Source organism: Prionailurus viverrinus, chromosome A2, assembly GCF_022837055.1.
Source record: "Prionailurus viverrinus isolate Anna chromosome A2, UM_Priviv_1.0, whole genome shotgun sequence".
NCBI lineage: Eukaryota > Metazoa > Chordata > Mammalia > Carnivora > Felidae > Prionailurus > Prionailurus viverrinus.
In genome coordinates, this window is record NC_062562.1 from 148,531,933 (window position 1) to 148,556,832 (window position 24,900).

The window sequence follows — 24,900 nt, forward strand, 5'->3', positions numbered from 1 at the left end:
TCCCACCTCAACGACTTAAAACAGCAAAGGTGTATTTTCCACTCATGCTACATGACCAGCACAGTCATCGAGTATCTCGGCTCTATGTTGTCATCGTCCTCACGGTCCAGGCTGATGGAACACCGCTGGTAGCATATCACGAGTGCTCATGTGCCATGGCCCAGAGCAAGTGACTTGGCCAGCCTGCCGTGAAGGGGGTGGGAAGCCGTCAGGCTCACTCAGGGAGGGAGGGCGGCTATTGCTGAACAGTGACACAGTCCTATCACCTATGCACGGCCCAACCTCGTACACCTGCCTCACCTTTAGCACATACTCCCTGTAGCCCTGCAGGCTTGGGGGCAGTGTTCAGGGTATGAGTTTTGTTGTAAGGAAAGCAGGACAGGTTTGGAGAAAGTGATTGGTGTGCAAGTGACCTGCCCCTGCCTCCACTTATTCTGCTCGGGCCAACAGCAGCCCTACCAACCCCGGGAGAGTGCTTGACCACAGCACCTGGCTCCCTACACCTGCAAAAGATAAGCCGCTGGCTGCAAGGCAAGGAATTCGTTTCCTAGAGAGAAAATATTCATGGGAGAGGATGTGGCCTGATGTGGAAAATAATAGTGGCATAGTAGTTGGGTGGGGAGACGACCAAGTGACCAACTTTGTGGCCGACTGCTTTCTGCCAGTCCCACTGCCCTCGTTCCTCCCGCCACCCATTCGTGATTTACTGAACACTCGCTCTGTGCTGGATGCTTGCTAAGCTTGGGTAACATACATTCGGTTGATATGGCCTCTGCCTTCAACAGTCTTACAGTCTAACAATCAAAGTACATACATGTCCTTTTTCATAAGATGTTAGATACTTACTTTTTGGCAATGAATCAATAAGGCACTGTTACAGAATGAATTGTGTCCCCCCCCCCCCAATTCAGCCCTAACCCTCAATGTGACTGAATTTTGGGGTAGGGCCTCTAGGGAGGTAATTAAGGTTAAGGGAGGCCACAGAGTGGGGCCCTAACCTGATGAAAAGAGACAGCCGAGACCTCTCTCCATGCACACATGACGAAAGGCTATGTGAGGACACAGAGGGTAGTTCTGTGCAAGCCTGAGAGAGAGGTCTCACTAGAAACCAATCCCGGCACGTTAATCTTGGACTTCCAGCCTTCGAAACTGTGAGAAGATAAATGCCTGTGGTGTAAGCCCCCCAGGCTGGTATTCTGTTACAGCAGCCTGAGCCGAGGAATACGGCATATATTCTCAATTTGTTATTGAGGCCCCAGGCTGGATCCACTCTTTTGTTTGTACAGTATCATTTTTATGACGAATAACAATACCGCATGCACGCACGTGTGACCCTTCCTGGCGCTCAGGGTCTTTTTTCACTTTTGTTATCTAAATCGGCCTTCCCCCCCCCGCCCCATCTCCTGGGTTTCATAGAACAGCTAGAAGTGTCTTCAGGTCATGGATAAGGAAACCAAATCACGGAGAAGCGGTCTGCTCAAGGTCATGGTGGTTGCTTGTGATAAAGTATGAGGTCATACAGGTAAAGGAGTCTGCGGACGTGGCAGGAACTTGATCGTGTGTGGAATCTGATTGGAACTTTCACACTAAACCATCGTCCCTGCCACAGCCTGCCTCATGATGTAGGAAAAGGGAGAAATACGCTTTCCTCGTCAGTTGGACCTACTGAAAGAGACAAAAACCACCACTCCGGTCTCAATCCGCGCAGTCTGGGCTGGTCTTGGGGTCGCTAATTCCCGCTCTCCCTCCTAGCTGTCATCTGTTCCCTCATGGTCCCCAGGTTGAAGGTGCCCGTCATTGGTCGCCGGCTATAGGAGGTGTCTCCCGGAGGTGATAGTGTTTTGGTCTCACTGTGGAGCTGTGCTGGCCCCTTAGCAGCTCCCTCTTACCTCAGGAGGGGGTCTCTTCTGGAAGGTGGGAGAGTTCTGTGAGGCAAGCCAGGACTTGTGGACTTGGCACCAAGTCAGAGGTCCCCTGTTGGTGAACTTCCCGCCCTCACACTCTGGGGGCTCTGCTTTGAAGGCTGGAGGAGCTGAGGGGCTGCAGGGGCGGGGGCGCAGGGGCAGCAGGGAGACGGGGGGAGGGCAGGATTTGCTGTTGAGTGCTTAGGGTCTGTCTTCTCCCACCTCTCCTCCTCACTTACTCTCCCCCCTTCCATGTTTCCTTTCCTTCCTCATCCTCTTCCTGTTCTCTTCTCTGGTTTTCACCTTGAATGGTAAGAAGGGTGGAGACGTGGAGCTCAACCTTCTCTGTCTGCTGACCTGGGTGAGGCTCAGAGAGGCAAAAGCATCTGCCCGAGGGCGGCCAGTTGAACATACAGCAGAGGACACAGAGTCCCCGGGCCCAGACTGGGGCCCACACCGCCCCGTCTGCTTGCGCTTCCCTTTCCCCCTCGCGCTGCCACCTGGACGCCAGCCTGGACCACAGAGGGACGTGGGTGGGGGGCAGACGGCCGCCTCTTCCCTGCTCCCTGCCCCCACCGCCACGCCTCCCATTCTCTTTCTCCCCCTGTCCCACTTCTACACTAGGGGCACAACTGGGGTCAGGATTTCTACCCTCTATCAGAACGCTCGGGGACAGAGAGACTGATACAATCACGTATGCTAAGGTGTAGTTGGCTTAAGAAGACTTAAAGCAGGGATGGCAACTCGTGTTCTCTCCGGCACCAACTCTATCTAGCGGGTCAGTCGTGCGTGCCTGGAGGGCTGTGTTGGGAAGGATTCAGAGGCTGATCCGGCTTCGTGTGGAAGTGATGTGTGCGGACAGCACTGGCCGGAAGCATGCTTGCTCTCCTTTGCTGGGAGGACTATCACCTCCAGAGACAGCTGCTTTGTAACCGAAGCCAGAGCCTTAAGTGGAAGAATTGACCTCTGGTGGTTGAGTTTAGACATCATGGAGCTGGAGAGGGACGCTTCCATATCTGTGCACCATGGAGGCCTATTTATGGCCAGCTTTCCCCTCTCCCCCCTTCCAGCCAGACACATGAAGAAAGACCCAAATCCCAAACTGCATTTTTATTATTTTTTAATAAACTTTATTCTATATTACAAATAGGTTTTTTTTTTTGTTCTGAACTGCAAAATAGGAATGCCTTATATTTACATACACAGGTATACAATTAATTATAACAAAGGTACAGAAGCTTGCCTTTACCAAGTTACAACTGGGCTCCAATTTAAATAGCATAGGTTTCCTTTTTAAAAACTTTACTTTTTAAATCTTTTTTTTTTTTTTTAAATCTTGCTAGGATACTCTTTTTTTTTTTTAAATCAAAACCAGAAGACCCTCTTCCTCTAAAAGATTTCATCCACCTATCTTTGAGGCTCATTGTAACACTGTTGTCTAAAGATATGTTTTGCTTTGTTCTAACAAAGGGTCAGTGTTCAAGGTGGGAGCTTTATGGAAACAGAGGTGGGGCGGGGCTGGAAGGGGGTGACTGGAGCAGGAATGACCCGCCCTACCTCCTTCAGCAGCCTCTCTCTGAGACTCAAAGGCCTCTGCCTGTTCCTCAAACCACCCATTCCTTCTTTCCTGTTCTCCTCTTCCCTCTAGTATTTGACTTGACTCTGGGTTGTGTGACCAGGCCAGACTCCGCTTCTCCTGCACCTCGGCTCATGGAGCCGTTCTCTGTTGGTGGTACCCTGGAGTTGCTGGTTACAATGGTGACTTGGCAGGACCCTGCTGGCAGAGATAGGCTGGTCCTTACCAGCTAAGGTGGGGAGGAGGCCAGCTGCACCCAACCCTTCCTGTCTATCTCAGGGCCTGGGGCTCTTGTTCTTGGTCAACGTAGCCATCACACAACTAAGCAAGGACCTCAGGCCTCAAGCACACCAGACCCAGGCAAGGAGTGATGGAGGGGAGGGTCATCTACTCTAGAACACAAAGTCATTGGTTTCCAAATGGAAACAAGATTCTTTGAGGTAAACTAGCTTTTCTTTTTAAAGAACGGAAGGTTGAACGAGCCAACAGCTGGGGAGAACATCAGGGAAGGGAGAAGGAAGGAGAACACACGAGACACGTATCCCATCTTGGTCGTGGGCCTGACTTGCCTCCAGCAGTCCTGTTTGGTACACGGTCTCACTTTATTAAGCGTCCTTTGTGTTGCTCTTTAGCCATATCCTCTGTTTTGAATTCCACTCTTGGAAGGGAGCCCTTCCAAAATGTGCTTGAGTCATAAGATCAAAGATACTAACAAAAGATGTTCTAATTCCAGATTAAAAAAAAAATGGTGGAAGATGAGCTTCATAGACCGTGCCTATTTGCCATGGGCATTTGCATTCTCAGGGGAGGGGACTTCATCCCTCCACGACCGATCCTTAACAGGGTGTCCCTACGGTTTGAGGGAAGCTGATGGGAACCGCACGGGACTCAGCCACACGAGGGGCAGCCCAGAGAGCCAAGACTGGACAAAGCGAAAGGGGGTGAGGAGAAGGGAAGGTGGGGTGCACCCAGCTGAGGGCACAGAGCCCCCCACCCGCCTCACTATCTCTGCCAATACAGACACCTCTTTTCATTTATTAGGGCTTTTGTTTCATTTAGCTTTGCTTTGGGGGTTGTCACCAGTCTACTCAAGGAATTTGAGACTCTAATGAGTATGATTACTTCTACAACCAAAAAAATCCTATTTTATAAAGTTGGATACTCCCCCCTACTAAACACAAACCCCACAATTTTTGTCGGGGAGCAAAGATTTGTAGTTAAAAAAAAGGTCGCTTTTGAAAGTCTGAAATTTTTACTACAGAGACTCCTTTCTGAATGGGAGGAATGTTCTTTATAAGTTTTCCAGCGGAGGGCCCCCTACTCTCAGAGGCTCATGGTGTCCCAGCCTCTGGAGCTGCCTCTCCAATGTCACCTGTGGCCATACCTCAGCTTCCTGCTCCTTAAAGGCTCTCGTTTGCCACACCTGTAGGGGTGAGGTGGCAGGAGGCAGGTGGAGGAGGGGTAGCATTGCAGGCCCCAGCTATCAGAGGTGCAGGGGAAGCACCAAGAGTATCAGCTTCCCCAGGACTGGCGTGTCCACATCTGGGAACTATTTGGATCCATTTTCTAACAACGGGGAGCCCCTCCCACCCCCAGCCCTGTGGCTGTCTTCATCCCTGCAAGTCACAGGTGAAGAGTCTTGTTTCTTCCTTCCAGCAATTTGGACTTTACATCCACACCTGGGCTCCCTCCTTAATCTCAAACGCTTAACATATACAGACGAAAAATAACCTCAACCCCAAATAAACAGCCCGCATACAGAATAAAGAAACAAGGAGGGGCTGAGGGGTCAAGGGCCCTCTGTCACCTGTCCTGGGAGCTGACTGGAGGCATGGGGGGCTGACAGGAGGGCCTTGATGTGAACTAGGAGCAAGGAGAAAGGCCACGAAGGAGCCAGGATCCGCCCAGGGTAGGGTCTTCTCTTGGGGACTCTGGTGCCTGGGGGTTAGTCTTTCCCAGGAATGCCTTTTGGAGGCCTTTCAGACTCTCGCTGGGACTGCCTGTTGGGGTGGCCCATTCCTGGAAGGGCCAGGGAAGGGGTGTCTCTGGGCCTCCCTGCCTCTTCCCCTCCCTCCTTGCTCTGTGAGAGGTGGGAAAGTTTGTTCTTGATGAATAATTAAGCTTAACCTTCGCTAGGTTAAGTATTTGACTTTACATCCTATGAAACCAAAGGCAGTGTCCCCTTATTCCTAAGAACGGAGACAGATGGAAAATAGGGTTTTGTCTATTAGGTCAAAGCGAGCCCCATCTTAACAGGTTAAGGGCTCTGGAAACATCAGCAGGACTTGCCTCTTGGACTGGAGGGTGCTTGGGAAATCATTGTGGCTCCTCTGCTGGGGGTCCCCAGGGCCAGACCCCCAACTACTCATGGAGGCATTGTCAAAAGGGTGTGAGGGGCCTAGGGCCTCCCCAGGGTGGTGCAGGGGAAGGGGTGCTGGGCTGTGAGGTCAGAGGCTCCGGGTAAGAGTGGATGCATAGCCTTGGGGCAGAGACTGCAGGTGAGGGGGATGAGGGGACACACTCCCCTCTGCAGGGGAGGGACACCCTCAGAAGCCAGACATGCAAGAGGGACATGAGCACAAGGACCTCGGGCAGGGGGAAGTGGGGTGCTGGGACAGTACCTCGACATTAGCCCAGGGCTGGCAGGGGGCGGGGTGAGACGGGGGCCCGAACGGACCAGGTCAGCGACCTTACCTGTCGGCGACTCCCGTTTCTGCCTGGCACAGTCCTGGACAGTCTGCTTCACTTTGGGATTACTGAAAATGACTTCTCTCTCGACCGTAGCCCTGCTCAAGCATCCGGGGCCTGACCCGCCAGCCCACCAGCTCCCGAGAGGGAGGGTCTAGGGCACCCTGGGGGTGTGAGCCTACTTTGGCCTGTGAACACTCAGGTTGTCCTCGGTCCCCAAATTCAGACCACATCGAAAGAAGGCAAGAAAAAAATATTTTCCTGAGGAATTAACTGACACCATAGCCAACTTCACTTAGTGGCACCGCCTGCAGTTACCGAGAGATGTGGGGGTCTCTCCTTCCGTGGAAGGACAAAGGATGGCAAAGCCAACACGTGGGGAGACTCATGCCCCGCGAGAGGAGTGACCTGCCTGCAGCTGTCTTTCTCAGCTTCTATCCATCCATCCTTTTCAGTTCGGGACCCCACCAAGCTCCCACCTCCTACCACTACCAGCCTTCAGCCCATCTCCTTTCTACATTCAAAATCCCCACCTAACCCATGTCAGTTATTCTGACTGTGGGATCTCCCAGCACCATCTCAGGGGTGGAGGGTGCAGGAGGTGGCTGAAGGGAGAGGTGAGAGGAGATGGGCCTTGTCTCCCTTCCTCTCTGCCTGGGACTCAAGGAGTTAAAGATTCCACCTTAAACAGAGTTATGACCCTGGAAATTCACTGTCACGGTGGGGGGGGGGGGAGGCCTCGAGGGGGCTCCCTTCCACCGGACCAGTCTGCCCAGCTCCCTTCTCTGCGGTGTGCTGGCCCACATGTCCCCCCGGGCAGCTCTCGGGGTCTCTGGCCTGCCAGGAGGAGATCGGGGATCCCAAGGGGAGTTCTGGAAAGAACATGGGGGAGGCAAGGACAGCTTTTTGACAATGCTGCCTTGTCTGTACTTTGAAACGTATCACACATGCACCACGAATCCAAACGGAAGAAATGGAAAACAAACAGCGAAAGGAAAGAGAATTTTTGTGGGCAAGACAGGTTGCAGCTCTGGGTGAGTCTATCCTCTCTCTCCAGCCCGAGCAGGCTGCAGAGGCTTCGGCAAACAAAACACCAGCAGCGACCCACACCTGCCCCCCGCCAACAAGGTAAAATCTGTCCTCAAACCCTCTTCTGGGAGAAAGGAGGAGAGCCAGGAGACTGTCCTCTCCTCTTTCTTCCCTGACATTGAGGTTTCTCTGAGGGTTTTGAAGTTTCTCTTGTGACAAAACATGGCGGGGGTCGGGGGGGAAGTTCTGTACCGACAAAGGAACGGTAACAACAATAATAATAATCCGGTAAAAAATAAAAGCTTCAGCAGAACCATGATAACAGTCTTCTTGTCTGCCTGTTCATTTTTTTCTAACTGTGCAAAACTTAAAAAATAAATCAAACACACTCACTCATACATGCGCTCACACATACACTCGCTTGCATTCAGCAGATCTATTAAATAGGTTTGTGTCTCTCACCTCCCCAACCCCTCATGTGTGCAAATACATCTCAGTGGCCGTGGAGCCTCCTCCGCCTGCCTCCCACGTGCTTGCTTTCCGGCCAGGGCCCGTGGCTTCTTGGGAGGAAATAAAATGGTCAAGGGTAGAAATCCCACGCCCCTCACCTGGCACTTTATCTGCCAAACCTTTGGTTATTTTTCCCCCTTGGCGTGTGTCTCATCCCCGTCCTCCCCTTCCTGTTGTTAGGCTACTTGCGTCTTGTCCCCATTTGTCCTCCTTGACGCCACATGATGCCCTGCTGTGGGTCACCTCCCCCCAGCCTCTAGTCAAGTCCAGGCCGCTTTCGGCCCGTGACCACCCTGGTTTCCTACAGACAGGTGGCTCTCCTATCCACCCGTGCTCAGCATGGAAAGCTAGCGTTGAAATGTCCTGAAGCTGCGATGAATGAGCAAGGGTGGAGGAGGGAAACACTTCACAGTCCCCTACATAGGACAAGGAATCCTTCTGAGCTCTCTGCCTACTTCTGGGGCAGACACACCCACGCGTGCACACACACACACACACACACACTCACACATGCACACATATTCAGACCCAAAGGGGCTAGCGTTCTTAAAAGTACAGGGTGCTCCATAGACTTTGCTGGAAATGGAGCGGTTCCTTCCTCTTTCCAATGGGGGCTCATTTTGAGTGGATTGCAGGGAATAACGTCTGATGCTCGGGGAGTGAAGGCAAGACTGGAACCCTCACCCATAACCGCACCTTAGATGATGCTTCTCGTCTCCCAGAGTGGTGTACAACTAGCCACCAAGGCTGCCAGGAGAGAATCTTGTTTATGGTGGGAAACTGGGTCAGATGGCATCTAAGGTCCCTTCAGGATGAAGGTTTCCGTGACCCTCTGTTAGACCGTCTCTTACCACAGCCCCTGCTCACCCATGTCTCAGCACACATTTGCCTGACAAGCTGAAATGATCCATCCAGAGATGGAGGGACAGATGGAGAAACAGACGCCAGGGCTGAGGTCCATTGTATATCTCTTCTGTCGCTGCTGGCCACGTCCTTCAGCTAGAGTTCTCGGTCCGTCCCGGACATGGCAAGCTGGGGGCTGAGTTTGGCTGGCATTTTGGTTTGTCTCCATGAGGCTGTGCTTGAGTGTGATTCTTTCCATAATGACTGGGGAGGAGGTGAGGAAGGGCAGTGACTGAGGAGACAGAGGATGTTGAAGGAGTCATTGCCAAGGAGGTCTGGACAGTGGAATGACAAAGTCATCTGCATAGCAATGGCACCAGGCTCTGCAGGGGGGCGGGGGCTCGGCTCTCTGCCCCAGCATTCTCTAGAGTTCTCAGGAAGGGTGGTGAGGACGGAGCCATAAAGGCAGCTGGAGGTAGAATCTCCTGGATGTACTCTGCATTTTACATTGACCCTTGATGAGCGCCAACCAAGGAGGATGCAGGTGCTTTCTCTGGACAGCATCGAAGATCTGGCAATCGATTAGACCCATGACCACGGGCGTGCTTCACTTGCACTTGGGGGGGGGGGTGAATGAAAAACAACAAATTCTGCTTCCAGGGTGGATGCAACTCTCTTTCCCTTTCTCCCCCTCCATGTTATGTTTCTGCCCCTTTGAGCCAGACCAGAAGGTCTGGAGGCTCTCCATCGTGGAAGGTAACTGCTGTTTCTCCTGTCTGGCTTTCCACAGACAGGGGAGGAGATGGGACAGGCAGGTCCCTAGGAGCACTGGGAAGGGCTCCAAGAAGACCGGAAGGGGACAAGGAAGCCTCGGGACACCAACACAACAAGTGAGAGGCAGCTTGAAAAGCACCTCCCAGCTCCTCACCCCTGCCCCCACTCTGGCCATGCAGGAGCTGTGGCCTTTCTCACAGTTACAACAGAGCCACACACGGACGGACCCCCTGGAGGTGGAAATGTGAGAAGGGAGAGAGCCAGGTGATGTCTTCCCAGTGAAGATAATACTGAGCTCATTGCCTCTTCCCTAGACCAAGGTCCGGCCCAGCGTGCGAGGGGGGAAGCAGCAGCACAGGAACATCCTCTCTCCGCGGCTCCTCGGCCATCTTTCGGGCCCCGCTGCTGACGCCTGGGCTCACCCGGTAAAGAGAGCCCCTCTGGTATCTTCTGGCTGGGCCCCTCGCCTGAGCCTGGCCATCCTGGACTAACTGAGGGGTGGCGGTGTGGTTCGGTCGTGTTGGCAGAGCAACTGAGAGAGAAGGGATGCAGGGAGAAGGGAGAGACGCAAAGAGGCGGAGAGAGAGACAGCGCTGCTCAGGGGATGCTGCTGACGCCAGTCGGAACTTGCACTTGGTAAAGATGATAATCTAGACTGAGGCACGGCTTGGTGTGTCCCTCCCCCCAGGGGCCCTGGAAGGACGGTTCTCAGCTGTCTAAGCTCATGAGGGTTATGACTTGTTCTAGTTTGTAGGCCAGTTTCTGCTTCCCACACTGGTCGTCATGGTCCAGAGGTCCGAGGATCTGTTGAAGGGCCAAGAACAGGGGGGTTACGAGTCTGTGCGTTCACGTTCGCGTTCTTAGGGCGGGTGCGGTCAGGCTTGGGAAGCCATGTGTATGTGCAGATGCACACGGAACATTGCTGGGTCAGCAGGCAGCCTGGCTAACGCGGGCGCGGGGTGCAGTGTGTGGGTAGCCCTGTGTCAGTGAGCTCAGGGTGTCAGCACCTACATCAGCATGTCTGAATAAATGTGTGCACTTCACTGTCCACGGAAGACAGCTGGCAGTGGGCCAAAGACACCTGTGCAAAGATGCACCAGTGACCTGCAGGTTAACAAGTGACCCCTGTAAAGTCCGGTGCCCTGTGTCTCTGGGGAATGGGACCTCACAGATATTAAGAAATCCCACCCTTCATCCAAAAAAAGGAATATCTTCCTTATCAGCATCACGAAGCCCCACGTCCCACATTTAGAAAGTCGTTTGGCTTTACTGTGCATTATCAAACAAATATCCTTCAAAGAGCCCTATCTCAAGCTTTCCTGGTCATCAGCACCTCATGACAAAGTCTGCCAAAGCCTTTTCTGAGATCAGATGGTTGGTTGAGGACAGTGACGGTGAGCAACTGAGGAGCACGATGGAAAATGTGTTAGAATATGACTCAGACTCAGGAGATACGGGATTGAATAACGAGTTTCTAGCGAGGTGATCTGGGGCAAAACATGTCACCTCTCTGAACCCTCACTGCCTCATCTATAAAATGGGGGGACTATTGGTCCCCGCGTGGGCTGCTCCAGTGCAGAGGACAGAGTCACAGAACACACGCGTGTGCCCTTCCCACAAAGTCTGCTCCACAAGGGGTGCGTGAGACAAACAGGCATGCTTGTGCCGGTGCTGGGGCTGAGGGGCAGGGAGGCGGAGGAGGGGGAAGGCTCGAAGGGAGACTCCTAGAGCCTTGGATTTCTTGGCCCACTTAATGCAGTTTTAATGGGGGAGACCAAGATGGAATTGCCAACTTCTTAGCTGGCCAAGAACTGCCAGTTACTGGCACCAGCGTTTCACGAGGATGGGACACTTTCATACCACGAGCAGATGAGTGTCCTTGTAGACTAAAGAGCAGCCCTTCCAAGATGAGGCCGTTACACTCCCACCCTAACACACTCCGCATCGTCCTTACTTCTCTCACATGGCCACGGACAGGTGAAAACTTTGCCACAGACCAGCAATGGCCTGCAGTCTCCGTCCCTCCCCTAAGGGACTCACGGCTGGCTTCCCCTGCACTTGGCGTTCACAGCACTATGCTGCCCGTGGCCTGCTGGGGCTCCCTCCTTAGCCTGGGGTTCCTAGACCCTCTCTCAGTGACGAGATAGAGAGGAGGCAGAGAAGGGGGGCACTGGCTTTACCTCCTGTTACTACCTTCTGCTCAAGGAGAAGGTGGTTATGCTGCTGCTCAGACAGAGGGAGCCTGGATTCTGAACCCACTTGGGCTAAGCCTGCATGACTAAGAAATCTGGAAGCACCTCTGTACTGGCCAGGAAGAAGGCCGTGTCTGCAGTGGCAATGACCCCAGGTGAGGTTTTCCACCTGGGGAACACAGCAAGTAAAATAGATGCCATTCCACTCTGCTCTGTATCTGGTCTGTCCTGTCCTATCCCGTCCTGTCCTGTCCTATCCCACCATACCATACCATACCATCCAGCCTGCCACGAGAGTGGGAAACTGCTTGTTTAAAGAGGATTAGATCAGAGAGCGAAAAGGGAAAAATAAAAGGAGGGACAAGCAGGGAAGAAATAAGAATTTTAAAAAGAAAAGGAAAGAAACAGACACTTTAAGTATCTGAGAACAGGACTGATGCGGAATTTACAGAATGGGGCATTCCTACGATCCCCATCTGTGGCACAGAGCCCCCAAATCCAGGGCGACAGACAGCTTCCCCAGCAGACACAGAGCGTGGTCTGGGGTTCCCGTGCTCTTGTGCATAGAGATTGCCACAGGCGGGGATTTTTCCGTAGCTTCCCTGTCCTTCCCAGCAGGCGCCGGGCAGGGTGGGCTCACCTCCTCGCTGTACTTGCCCACGTAGGAGAAGATCTCCGAGAGTGCGCTCATGGCGTTGAACTCATTCATGTGCATCCGGGACTGCTCGGCCAGGTATGCGTTCATGTCCTGGTCGCTGATGGCCGGCATCTTCCCGATGTCCGAGTAATACCTACCAGCGAAGGGAGTGCGGAAGAAAGGAGCTGGAGCCGTGCATGCAAGAGTCGAGGACAGATGGATCCTCCCAGCACTGGGGCCAGCGGATGCCTGTGCGTGATCCCCTGGGGACCTGGTGGGCTCTCTCCCGCGTGTGCTTCAGGGGCTGGCCCCGGAGAGCCCCTCTACAGCTCTGGATGCAGGGGGCGCAGAGGGAAGGGATGTGGCCCAGACCTGGGCAGAGGGTGAACTGGGGTGGAAGCAGGACTACGGAGGAGCCGTCTCCTGCATGGGCCTTGCTCCTGGCCACCAAAGTGTGGTCCAGTGTGTCTCTGGTGTCCTTCTGACACCTCCTCCCACAGACGCAAGGGCTGCCCCCCCCCCCCCCCCCCCCCGTGCCCAAAGGCTCTTCGAAGCAGTTGCTCTGCCTCGATGCCCTCCCCTCTCTGGGGGGGTTACCCGGGAGAAGGGCGGGGCCGGGGGCTGCTTGGGGACAGAGGCTGGCAGAAGGCAATCAGTCACTGTCACTTGCAGCTGTGTGCTGCTGTCAACGGGCTAATTAGATGCCAGCATTTACATTTTTAATTTCTGCAATTTGACATTTTATGCGGCAAACCCCAACCTCTCCGCCAGAGGGGAGTGGTGCGGCTTCCTAATGAGGAAGAGAAGGGCCCCGGTGCCCCCCAGAGACAGCTATACCCCCCTCCCCAGCTGCCTGCTCACTGTGGGCCACATAAAAGGGGCCAGGAACCTACAAAAGCAGGGAGCCATCAGGGCAGCGGGGGAGCACCCAGGAGTCTCGGTCATCTCAGCTCGGCCTGCAGCTGAATGCTTACGGCTTCGGAGCCGGTGAAAGCAAGCCTGAGCATCTAGAACAGAGGAGGGTGATGGGACCACCGGTGGGGTGGGGGGTGGGGGGGGTTGCAGGGACCAGGCTGAGGCACGTGGGGCACTGGCGAGCTGTGTAGGTGCAGGTACCAATGACAGGCCCTGGGCAGTCCCAGAACTGGGCTTGACCAGACAAGTGTAGTGGCATCTTCGGGGGCTCTGGTACAGTCTCACCCTGGCCCGAATCCCTCAGTGCACCGAGACCATGAATCCATAGATCCTCTGCCATGCCCACACCTCCACCTCCCCCAGTCCAGGCCGAGGAGTTCGGGGACAGCCCAGCACACGTGGCACTCTTGTGTTCCTCGAGCCATCACGCTCAGAGGCTCGCAGTGGGATGACAGTTCAATCTGCTGCCAGAGCATTCCTGGGCCAGTGAGGGCGGTGATGGCCACCCTGCCCCAAGCCACGGCCTTGCTGTGACCGCAGACTCGTCGTTCATTCTGGAAACCTTCCGAGGGAGGCAGAGGGAGGGAGATGAAAGCAGAGCGCGCTGGCAAGGGAGGGAGCCGGTCGGAGGGGGCCTCCTCCGACCTCAGAAAGCCAGCCACACACAGACACGCTCGCCAACTGCTTTGTTGAGCTGATTGCATTTTGGCGGGAGGTCTGGGCCTGGGGACAAGAGTGTAATGGAATGACCTTTCTCAGAGGAGCCTGCGGCCTCAGAGGAGGCCGGCCTGCCCCCTGCCTCACCTGGACTTCATCCTTCACAACCTTTGTCTAGTGTGGGTGGCTCCCCACCCCCCCCCCCGCCCCCCACCGCTTCTCACATTCAGTGCCCTCCGTTCCCTATCCTGGTGCAATTTGGTTCCTTCACTCCATCCCAGATGAGCCCACTCTCTTCCAGACCTGCGGTCCACCCCCTAAACATCCTCAGATTCCTCAGGGTTCTGGGTGATTTAATGACATTCCAGGTATAAACGTTCCAGCGAGAGACTCGATTCATTGGCACTATTTCTGGAAGGCAATAAATGCCAATGCTCCATTTTATGGTGGAGACCTAGGGGTTTCAGTGACGGTTCCCACCCCTGCCCCTCCTAAGGAGCTATGCACCATTGTCTCTTCACACTTGCCGAGGTACATGTGTTTGTGGGGTCAAGGGCTATGTCATCAGGTCATTTTGGGGAAAACCATGAACAGAGGACCTCCCTGGCTTCTCCACGGCCAGCAACCAGGCGCATCTCTGCTAACCTGCCTGGGTCCAGAGCTTCCTCCTGACAGTTATATTCTGTCACCAGTAGATGGTCAGAGAGACTGACCGGGATGAAAAACCCAGGTCCTCACTGACAGGACGTGACTGTCTTCAGAAGCAAAGACTCCTGCCATTTCTGATACTTCTCACAGGTAGATGGATGGTCTGTCCTGCACCCTGCACCCTGAACTGCCTCCTGTGGGTCCAAGTTAGGGACCACTGTCTCCACCGCAAACAGCAGATGCCCAACACTCTGTCCCTTTAACGTGGCTTGTCTTGGTGTGTGCCAGAAGCCCAGTCCATTTCTCCAAAGAGAATATTTACAAATGTGTCTGTGTGTGAGAAAGAGAGGGAGGGAGGGGTTGGGAGTGGAGTGGGGCGAGGGCAGGGGCTCCGACCTTCTCACCTGAAGAAATGGGTGGTGAGCCACCCGGATGGCTTTGCGTTATTCTAACAGTGAGGTCCTTTCTGCACAGAGTGGCCCAGTCTCTCCTCTGTTGCCTACATGCGGAGGCCACTGGATTGGACCAGTGCACATCTGAGGCCACGCACTAGCCCCTGAATGGACCAACCACATGTCTTCATCTTCAGCAAGTACTGAACAGCTGAGCTGAGTGGCCCCGGACAGCTCGATTTCCCAGATGAGTGTGGCGTTCGTGGTCCGGCTAACACTCTGCCTGGGTCTTGACCCCAGCCTTGCCTGGTGCTAGCCGGGACCATCCACCCAACAAGGCATGTGACCCTGCCTTGACCTCTCTTCGCTTCCATCCAGGGCTGTGCCCCACCTCTCTCCCTGGCCTTGCCGGCACCCCTTGAGCCCAGTAATGACCTTGCCCTGGATTCCCCGGCTGTGTGGGCAATTGCTTCCTTCTCGGCTCCCGCTGGGCTGGCCTTTGCGCCGGGCTCCGCCACTGAGAAGGCTTATTGATTGTGAAGAATGCAATTATGCCCCATATTCATGAGCTTCAAACAAGTATTCTTATCAGCAGGTTGTGCAGTGAGGAAGGGAGAGGTCAGCCTGGGCTCCTGTACTTGAACTTCCTCCCGTGGGATTTCTGCCTGCAAGTGAGCCTCTTCAAAAGGGACTGACGCTTGGAAAGTCCCCCAAGACCACCCCCCGCTCCCAGCTGGCCAAGGTCCGGCCTGCTGACGAGGTCTGGGTCCCACCACTGGCCCTACTCAGCTTTCTTTGCTGAGTTTGTTCACATCAGATGGGATGCCAGTACCCTTATGGGTCGTTGGGGAGCTGTCATAAAGGACAGGGCCCTGGAATGCTGAATGTCTCGCTGTCGGCCCAACTGTAGCGGTCTGTCTGTGGGTTTCTAGGGGATGGGCCCAGTGAGTGATGGTGGGTGTCTCATCTCTGCCTTTGGATGGTTCCAGTGATCAAGAAGGTGGTCTCTAATGCCCTGAACTCTTAGAAGAACAAAGTTTTGTCATCCCTCCAAACACCTCGAGGATGAAGGTGTAGATATGAGAAACATCTAGAGCCTGAAGGCCCCGCACAGAAATCTTCATCTCTGAGAACCTCTCACGGACCTCTCCAGGCCCAGCAGAATCAGGCTCTCACTCCCCCAGCCGCATGATCACAGCTCCACGGGGTTTGCCAAGGGCCTGTCTGTGTGTCCTCCTTGACCACGAGAGCCACAAGGGAAGGATCAAGTGTAATATATCCCGAGTGCCCCATACGCTTCTGATGGAGACCGTAAATGTTTGACCCATGGACTGATGAATAAGTTAATGAAATATCTATACTTCACCTCTGGTATTGCTCCCAGGGTGAACTGTCACCGTTTTATGTTTTGAATGGATGGCTTCCTAAGAGGCATTTTTAAATATTCAAAATTCTTAACCTTTTTCACACTGTGACACATGTGACAGATGGCCCTGAAATGTGTGGCACACCCCAGTCCGGTTCTGAGCGGGTCGGCTGCGATTCCGCTCCCCTCAGCCCTACCTGCAAAGCCCTGAGGGCAGGCGAGAAAGGCTAACGCGGCCACAGGAATAACCTTGAGCCTCCTCCAATTTAAGCAGAGAGGAAATCACCCCCCCCCCCGACATGCAAATTTTACTGCTACTGCTAATGAAATAGGAAACATAACTGGTCACGACACACTGTTCGCGGTGACTCTTTAAGAGGAGTGTAGCGGTTTAAGATGGCTACCGGGGGCCATCTAAAGAGTGTAGCTCTTTAAGAAGTGTAGCATCTTTAAGATGGCTACCGGGGGCCAGGAGGTCCTTTGCCCTTTCTCTAGATGTGGCCATAAGCAAAAGCCTGCATACTTGGACAGAGGCGGTAAAGACTGGGAGTGTGCAGTGGGGGCTGCCAGCCAATAGCATTGTGGGTAAGCACCGGCCATGAGAGGCTGGGTTCTACCGTTGTTCCTCTGAACTGCATGCTGCCGGTGCCTGTGGTGGGCCAAGGTGGGAGACCAGGCTTGCTGTGCACCCCGAGCGAGTTCTGTGCTGCTCGACTTCACCTTCTGGCAGGCAGACAACCTCTGAGGCCAGGCTCCTCGCGAGTGACAGTGGAGTTCATCCATCCGTCACCAAGTGAAGAAGCACTCTAGACTTGATCTCCAGACCTGCTCACGCTGTGTCTCCCGATCCCTCCGTCCCTGTACTTCATCCCAGAATGAGAGGAGAAAGGGGTTGGGTGGGATCTCAAGCTAGTGAGAGATGACTCTCCCTAGAGTACCACCGGTTGCTAAGAAACTGGCGGGATAAGGAATGGAAACCATCAAGCCACTCCTAAAAATAACCAAATGGACTGGGGTTACTCATGACCTGTAGCAGCTGCGTGGCACAAATTTCATTTAGCACCAGGCGGAAGGAAGACCGTTAGCCCCGCGCACGCGTTATTCTCACCTCTGACTAGCTAGCCGTGTCCTGGGGAGGGTCCTCTCTGCAGGTGTTTCATAAACGCCTCCAGCCCTCCACACCCCTGCTTCCTCGCTTCCCGCCTGAGGTCCTAGCGCCGTGACCCGTGCTGAGATAACCAGAGCCCCACTGTCGCCTTTCTCCTATCTTTGCTGAAGGGCCGGTGACCACAGAGGAGGGCTTGTTCCTGGCAGCTCTGTTGTCAGAAGAATGGGCCACCATATATGTGGAGGGAGCTGAGAGCCTCTCCTAGTGACTCAGACATCAAGAGATACAAGGACACGAGAGCTCTCTCTCTCTGACGGCCAAGACTGATGCCCAGCCCATGCATCAGCAGGAAGGGGTAGGGAGGATATCAAAGAACAGAGGGGAGAGGAAAAACAAAACTCAATGCTTTCTAGCAGAACTATGTTGCTGAGGTGGCCAAGACTCCACTCTCTCTTAGTCCCTCTTTACAAAGGAAGGCAATTTTCAAGTATGAAGATGGACACTGTCTCTTTCCCATGGGTGAAATGATACTGTTCATTTTGTCTTCAGTTACTAAGTCAAGAACAATTTCTGGCATCTTTTACTCTTAATAAAGGCACCAAATCTGAGCTTCATGGTAATGAGAGAAAGGGACTCTAAAATCAGGACTGCCCTGTGGAGTTGTGCAGGCTGTTCACTGCACAAAGGAGCTTGGGCTGACAACCAGTCCATCATTCAACAAACCATGCACCCTGGCTTGGAATTATATCCTCCGGTAGGAAAGGGCACCTTGTTGAATTCACAAAGAGGCACCACAGAGGTTGGCAGAGGCCCCAGCTAGAAGCATCACTGATGGTACAAAAGTAGGGGTTAGTTGAGTTTGGGGATCACCTCTCATCTTGGCCTTTCTGAATGTATATTTCTTCGCTTCCATGGGCAGAAAATGAGGTTCTAATCCTATCCTCTTGGACACAGGACTACGGTGATGAATAAATAAATAAGGCTTTGGCTGGTTGCCTAGCTCAGGTGTTTGCTACCTGGAGCCGATTGGCCCAGACACACCATTAACGTTCTTTACCATGAGTTAACTTTGCATGAAGACGGGGTCCCCAGCTTACAACTGGCCCTCCAGTCACAGGACAATGTGTGAGACCATGGTTAAGGTCATGGCTACAATGGCTGAGAAAGCACTGCAGGGCACAGGGCATCAAGAGCTCATCTTGTGAAGGTCAAGGGTCTGGGGCAGTCAGAAGTGTCAGAATGAGAACAACATCCCCACAGAATGTGGAGAGAGGCTTACTGGATAGACAGCGACAGATGGGTAGACTCCAGACTTCCTGTGCCAAGATGTTATTTGCTTCCTTGAGCATTTGTTTGTTTGTTTGTTCTGTTTTGTTTTGGTGGGGGTTAGAGCAGGAACTGGATTTCCTTCCTGGTCCTGAAGGCGTTTCGGCCATTAAGATCTGGGACCCTCCTTGCAGGGAAGCCGAGCACAGAGGCTATGTCCAGCCAGGTTCCCTGGGGTCTTATTTCAGTTGACAATACCACTGGGGACGTGGGGGTGTGGGTATTGCCAATTGCAGGATCGGGCTCCGTGAATGACCCGTCTGTAAGCACCAGCCCATTTTGGAGGGGAGGGGACCCCAAATCAAGGGCAGTTGCCTGCTCAGCAAGGGGTCCTACCTTGGCTCCCAGGCCCAGCACTCACCTCTCCACCCAGTTCTTGTAGCTGGGGATGTCCTTGGCATAGAGCAGCTTGTTGGAAGGGGAGTCCTTGCCCAGTCGGTGCTCTGATGTGGAGCAGGAGTCCATGAAGGTCTGGGCCACCACGGAGAGGCAGGCGTCCGTGATGCTGTTCTTATGGATGTCGAACACAAACTGAGGGTTCTTGATCATGTTGACCCAAAACCGCAGGGGTAGGCTGTGTGGAGGGAAGAGGCAGATGGTCAGGAAGAGAGGGCAGGGGGTGTGGTGTGGCCTGGAGAGTTCTCTGGGGAAAAAGAAAAGGCTGAGAACCGATTGTTCTTAAAAGCAAAGCCTATGCCACTAACATACCTGCCAGGAAACTGAGGACCAGCAAGGCTGACTACTCCACCCTCCATCAACATTTTAATGGGCACTGGGGAGGGCTGGATGCCCAGCCTGAAGACTGCAGGACTACAACCTTCCCTGGCAGCACAAGGCTTGGGCTCAGAGGCGGCCAGTGTGGGTGCTATAAAGTGGAGTTTCTGACTCTATTCCACTGTCCACCCCCTATGCTGGATATAATGCACATCCAATCGGCAAACCTTAAAGAATAGCCTGGAATACAGGCTTTGTATCTTATTCTCTGCCATCCATGGTATGACCCAGAAGAGAGCACATCCTTCCTCCCTGCCTGACAGTACAGTTTGACCCTACGCAGTGAAGGCACTGGGGCTGAGTAGTTGAAGTGTAGCTAACTAATTTCTCCTCCCTGAGCCGGCATGCTTAGAAACCCACATTCACAGCCCTTCATCTGTCCCCTTGTGTTCCCCTCCCTCTTTCTTACACTGAGCGCCTACTGCATACCAGGCACTACGCTAACAACTGGGGATACATCCTCTGCCCTCAAGAAGCCAGCTTTCTGGTGGGTTCGTGGGGGAGTCAGGCCTGCCACCAAGTATGTGCTCTGAGAGCTATCAGTGCTGGAACCCAAGGACAGGAAGGGTCTGATGTGGGACACAGGGAGGCGTCACCGAGTCTATGCAGAGGGAAGTGTTCAGAAAGTCTTCACGGAGGGAAAGACACTAGATGGTCTGAGTTTTAAAGACACAGATGCATTCCTTAGCTGGAGTAACCTGGAGGAAGCAGGAGAGGAGTCACCTAAACCAAGCCAAAGAGGAGAAAAACTTCAGTGTGGTCTGATAAACACAAGTCACACTCTCTGTTGCCAGAAAGGGAGGTTGGGAGAGACCTGTCCCCTGTCCCCTTTGGCCACACTCTGCCGGCTCTCGCATCCTGTGGCTTCCATCCGGCCTACTGAGATGCAGGTAAGGAAGCGGGATGGCACCAAGCAAGGGATCGCTTGCTTCCCTCCCTCTGCCCCCCCCACCTCCTCCTCACCTCCTGCCTTCTGCCCTGAAGTTTTATTGCTTTGGTAGCTGTTCTCACTGTTGGTAATAGTTACAGCGTTCCTATTTGTTTGACTCGCCTCTTGAAAACTTCAGCGCTTTGAATTACTTACTTCAATCTGGCGAGTACAATACATTTCTATTTGTTGCATCTCCCAGTGGCCGGTACCTCCATACAACAGATGCTAAACTACAGTAAGACCTCATATTCAAGACTGCCGATCGACCAGCAAGTACTACGTTCCTACAAAATGTGCAGCACAGGACTGTCAGATCTCAGGCAGCACTGAGATCTGACAACGTTAAGTGGCACTTGTTTCGTCCTTTGAAATAGGGACTAGGAAATAAGGGGGTGACACAGAAAGTTGCAACACACGGTGAAAGTCAGGGTCATCATAGCTGCCCAGGGGAGACCGTGACAGCTGGGGTCAGAGCCCTGCATGGACTCCAGGCTGCTCCGCCCATGGGGTCTGTCCACACCTTCCTGTTTCTGGGCGTCTCATCCAGAAGACGGTCTCGGGGAGTCTAATATCTGCTACACAGTCGTATCCCTTGCTTACGCCACTTGTGCTGACAGGCAAATCAAACGGGGGCACCAGAGCACCACACCGAGGCTCCTGCCTAATGAAATATTAGCATATTATTAACATTGGTGGTGGCACTAATCTCTGGTTGATTGCAGCCACTCAGGCTAAATGAGCAGGAGGTTTATTTCAAAGAGAAAAGGTAGGGGAACATGGAGGAAGCGGGTGGGGAGAAGGAGAGTTGCAACTCTGGCCAGGAATCAAGAAATCATCTTTTTTTTTTTACTCAGGGACGATGAACTCTAAGTCATGATGCAGATCTCATAATTCCCAGATGAACTGCTTCTTGCCTGGGCAGTGAGCAGGGTCAGGGGGCACATGTCCTTGGGTGAGAGAACTCGAGCCGGGTACTGCGGACGACCGCCCTGGGGTTCCTTGTGATGACACCAGAGTACTGGGAGGAGCTGGTGTGAAGGGAAGGTTGGCCCCACGCCAAGGGCATTATGGCATCCTTGGAGGGCGGTGGTGGGGGGGGAGGGGCGGTGCTCACCCCAGCCAAAGTATGGGCTGAAGACGAATGATTTAGATACCATTTCAGGTGGTCTGCTGGTAAGGGGCTACGAGGGCATGTAGGGGTGTTTGAGTGTTTTGGAAATACCAGCCCTCCACAGCCAGGCCCAAGAGCTGGGCTGGGCAGAGCATTCTTTGTGTTGTGGAGTCTGCTAACATTCAGATGAGGTGGGGAGTAGGAAGACTGACTGGCAGAGAGAAGCAGACTGGATAGGTCAGGGACATGGCCCACGGAACGGCTTTGCAGAGCCGCGCTAAGAGGATGGGCAGAATTCAAAGCACTCTTACCCAGACCAGGCTGGCAGGCCTTCAGCAGGGAAGAGCCTTCACCCCGTGCCCCTGAGGAATCCGGAGTCTAACCATCTTATTTCAGAAAGGGTGCAGGAACTCGGCAGTGCAAGATCTCTCACCCAGAATTAATGGGGGCGTAAACCCAACTCTTTAGTGCTATGGTCCAAACCTCTGTTCCTGCCCGCATTTCCAGTTTCAGCAGAGATCGCACTACTCTTCAGACGAGAGGAGAAGCCAGAGCAGATGACGTTAAGTGAGGTTTTAGTGCCACTTCTGACTCCTGCCGTGATCCGTGTTTGGTCTGGGGCTCCAGGCTGGCTGCCGGGGTGCCTGGCCGAGCCCTAGAGCCGGGCCCGTCCCGGCTGTCGGCCGCAGGTGCTGGGCAGCAGGCTTGTGCTGCCTTCGAAGAATGTTCTAGGGAAGAACAACCTGGGACAGGGACTGTCGAAAAGCTCCAGGGAGGCAATTCTGGAACTGATGGGACCAAATACAAGCCGGCCTGGCCTGAGACAGAGCCCTCAGATAGAGACCACCTTGGTCCTACATCTTCATCAATATTTATCGAGCCACGGCTTTGTGCGAGGTTCCACACCAAGTGCTGAATACTGATGTCTGACCTTGCAGCCGCAAATGGAAACACAGAGTATACACCCACGAAGGGACAGGAGGGCCTATGTTCAAGGACACAGGAACCATAGTGGAGACATCTAGGGTGTCAGGGCTCAGAGAGTCCTGCTTCCTCAAAGAAGGACAAAGCAGGTACGGGAAGGTCTCTTCCCCAAAGGGAGTTGGGAAGATGAGTCTGGCAGAAGGGAAGACCCTTGCTTCTCGAATAGAACGGAAACACCTTTTGTTTGCCTAGACGACTCTCAGGTCACAACCGTGCTTGAGGTGCTGGCTCTAGAATTGGTTGCATGCGTGCATCTTCGGCCTCCCTGTCCCAACAGCCACCTGCCTGTCTCTTACCCACGCCTGTCAGCCCACCGAGGGCGGTGGCCATGCCTGACCGTGTGTGCACACACCAGGCACAGTGTCGGGCATACTCTGGGTGTGACAGGGGTCTGGTGGCAACATTTGGCGTGTTAAGTTTTCGCTCACTTACTTGGTTCAATAAGTGTCTGCAACCTGCTCGACTGATGGATAGGAAACAAGGATGCTTTGGGTGGAGGGAAGTGAGAGAGGAAGCCAGCGCGGACGCAGTAGGAGAGGGCAGGGAGGCCCAGACGCAGGGCCTGCTCCGGGTCCCTGCGGAGGAAGCGGGGGCGGCGGCCTCCCTCACCAGTTGCTCTTCCAGGTGTGGCGGACGTGCGGGTCGTGGATGCCGTGTTTGTCGGCCTGTTCGTCCAGGAAGTCGAACATGTACTTGATGGCCAGGGGCAGGGCCGAGCCCCGGTGCGCCGTGCTGAAGATGGTCTCGAACAGGTCGTCCACGAACTTCTGCAGCGTGCCCTGCGGAGGGGGACTGGTTCAGAACACAGCTCCACCCAGGGAGCCCTCAGGACAGGGTCTCAGATCTGCCCGGCAGACCAGGAGAGGGGCAGGGAGGGCAGGGTGCGTGGCCTGCTGGGGAGGGGGAGAGCGGAGGCTGGGCAAGTGCCTGCATCCAGTCTCCTACAGTCTTCACCTTCCTCCAACAGCTTTAAATTTCCCGTGCACGTGGAAAATAGATATAATGCTGATGACTGGACCTAAGCGAGCCTTCCTCTGCCAACAACATGGGTTGGTTTAACACCCTTTGGTGGTGTTATTTTAGCACTTTTCACAAATGCTAACGAACAACTCACTCGGTCGGAGCAGACAAACACAATCTGCTGGTTTTGTTTGGGCATCATTCACGCTGGCTGATGAGCAGTTACACAGTCAGCTCTGCAGAGCTCAGAGCGGAGGCCAGCCTCGCAAGTTGAAGGGCTGAGCGCAGGCACACAATGTTCCCAGAACCGGGATCAGAAATGGTGCCTGGAAGGGCGCCTGGGTGGCTCGGTCGGTTGAGCGTCCGACTTCGGCTCAGGTCACGATCTCACAGTCCGTGAGTTCTAGCCCCGTGTCGGGCTCTGGGCTGACGGCTCGGAGCCCGGAGCCTGCTCCGGGTTCTGTGTCTCCCTCTCTCTCTGCCCCTCTCCTGCTCATGCTCTGTCTCTCTCTGTCTCAAAAATAAATAAAAACATTAAAAAAAAGAAGAAATGGTGCCTGGAAAGTCACTGATGGAGCCCCACTTTGCCTCACTAGGGGTTGTATGTGACACCCTTGAGAAGGAGGCATTCTCTCACAGGCATGACAGAAGAACATGAACAGATGTGGCTAGTGTCTCCATATTTGGGAACGGGGCACAGAGCAGGATGGAAGCAGTGCTTCGGGCTGCACACCGATGCACGCGTGGGGCTTGCCTGAAGTGCGAGGTTGAGGATTCTGAGTTTCGGTGCTGGGAAAGAGCACTGGGGCTGAGTGGATAACGGGTGGGGCGAGCACAGATGCTAGGCATCCGCCAGCTTGGCATTTCTGTGGGCCGATGACTCTCCTTCCCACACCCCACACATGCCCCGAAGCCCGTCTGAAGCCCCATACCTTCGTGGCCAGCAGACGCGTCAGATAGATTTCAGACACCATCTTGCTCCCCCGGTCGCCCTCCTTCTGGTCCCCGTGCTCGTGGTTCTTCACCAGATGCCACATCTTGACTCCGCTCTCCAGGTCGGGGGTGATCATGGGTGTGCGCGAGCGGAGGCTGTCAGGACTGCCGGTGTATCGGATCATGTTTTCTGCCAAGGCAATGACCCCGCGTGTGTGAGGCCCTTCCATGACCCATCACACGCCCCCCATTCCGGCCGTGGCCAATACCGTCTGATCCTGCCTGCAATCTGCGGGTGCTGCTGGCTGCCTGCCTTGCATCGGTCCATTCCCCGCGAGTGGGATGCTTTTCCCGCCACGTCCGGGAAACCCTCCGCGGCTACTCTGCCCTGCTGAGATTCCTCCCCCTCCTGTACCTGCATCTCTCCAGCCCTTAATTATTCAATTTGTAAGACTATCAGCCTGTCCGTCGTTACACTTTTCCTGGTAAGGGTTCTGAGGTGATGTCTCAGGACGTGTGCTGTGTTTCCCTTAATGCCGTGGAGCAGCCGAGTGATCACCTTGTCACCTGCTTACCTGCATCCTCCCCTCTGGCCCGGGCCAGATCTTCCCACTGGCTTGCTGTGGGCTGTGGCGAAATGAG

The 24,900-nt window shown here is 54.1% G+C and overlaps 1 protein-coding gene across 4 annotated transcripts in view; it reads right to left on the reverse strand.

The window, feature by feature from the left end:
- Positions 1–3,011: 3,011 nt before the first annotated feature.
- Positions 3,012–24,900, reverse strand: part of PLXNA4 (plexin A4) — a 596,306-nt gene continuing 574,417 nt past the window's right edge. For all 4 annotated transcript variants that reach the window (XM_047848901.1, XM_047848900.1, XM_047848902.1 and 1 more), the window contains 5 exons: positions 24,258–24,448; positions 22,975–23,144; positions 18,927–19,139; positions 12,157–12,307; positions 3,012–10,128 (listed from right to left, as the gene is read on the reverse strand). In XM_047848901.1, the coding sequence (XP_047704857.1) occupies positions 10,033–10,128; positions 12,157–12,307; positions 18,927–19,139; positions 22,975–23,144; positions 24,258–24,448 (821 nt within the window). In that variant the 3' untranslated portion in view covers positions 3,012–10,032. The remainder of the gene's footprint in view (positions 10,129–12,156; positions 12,308–18,926; positions 19,140–22,974; positions 23,145–24,257; positions 24,449–24,900) is intronic.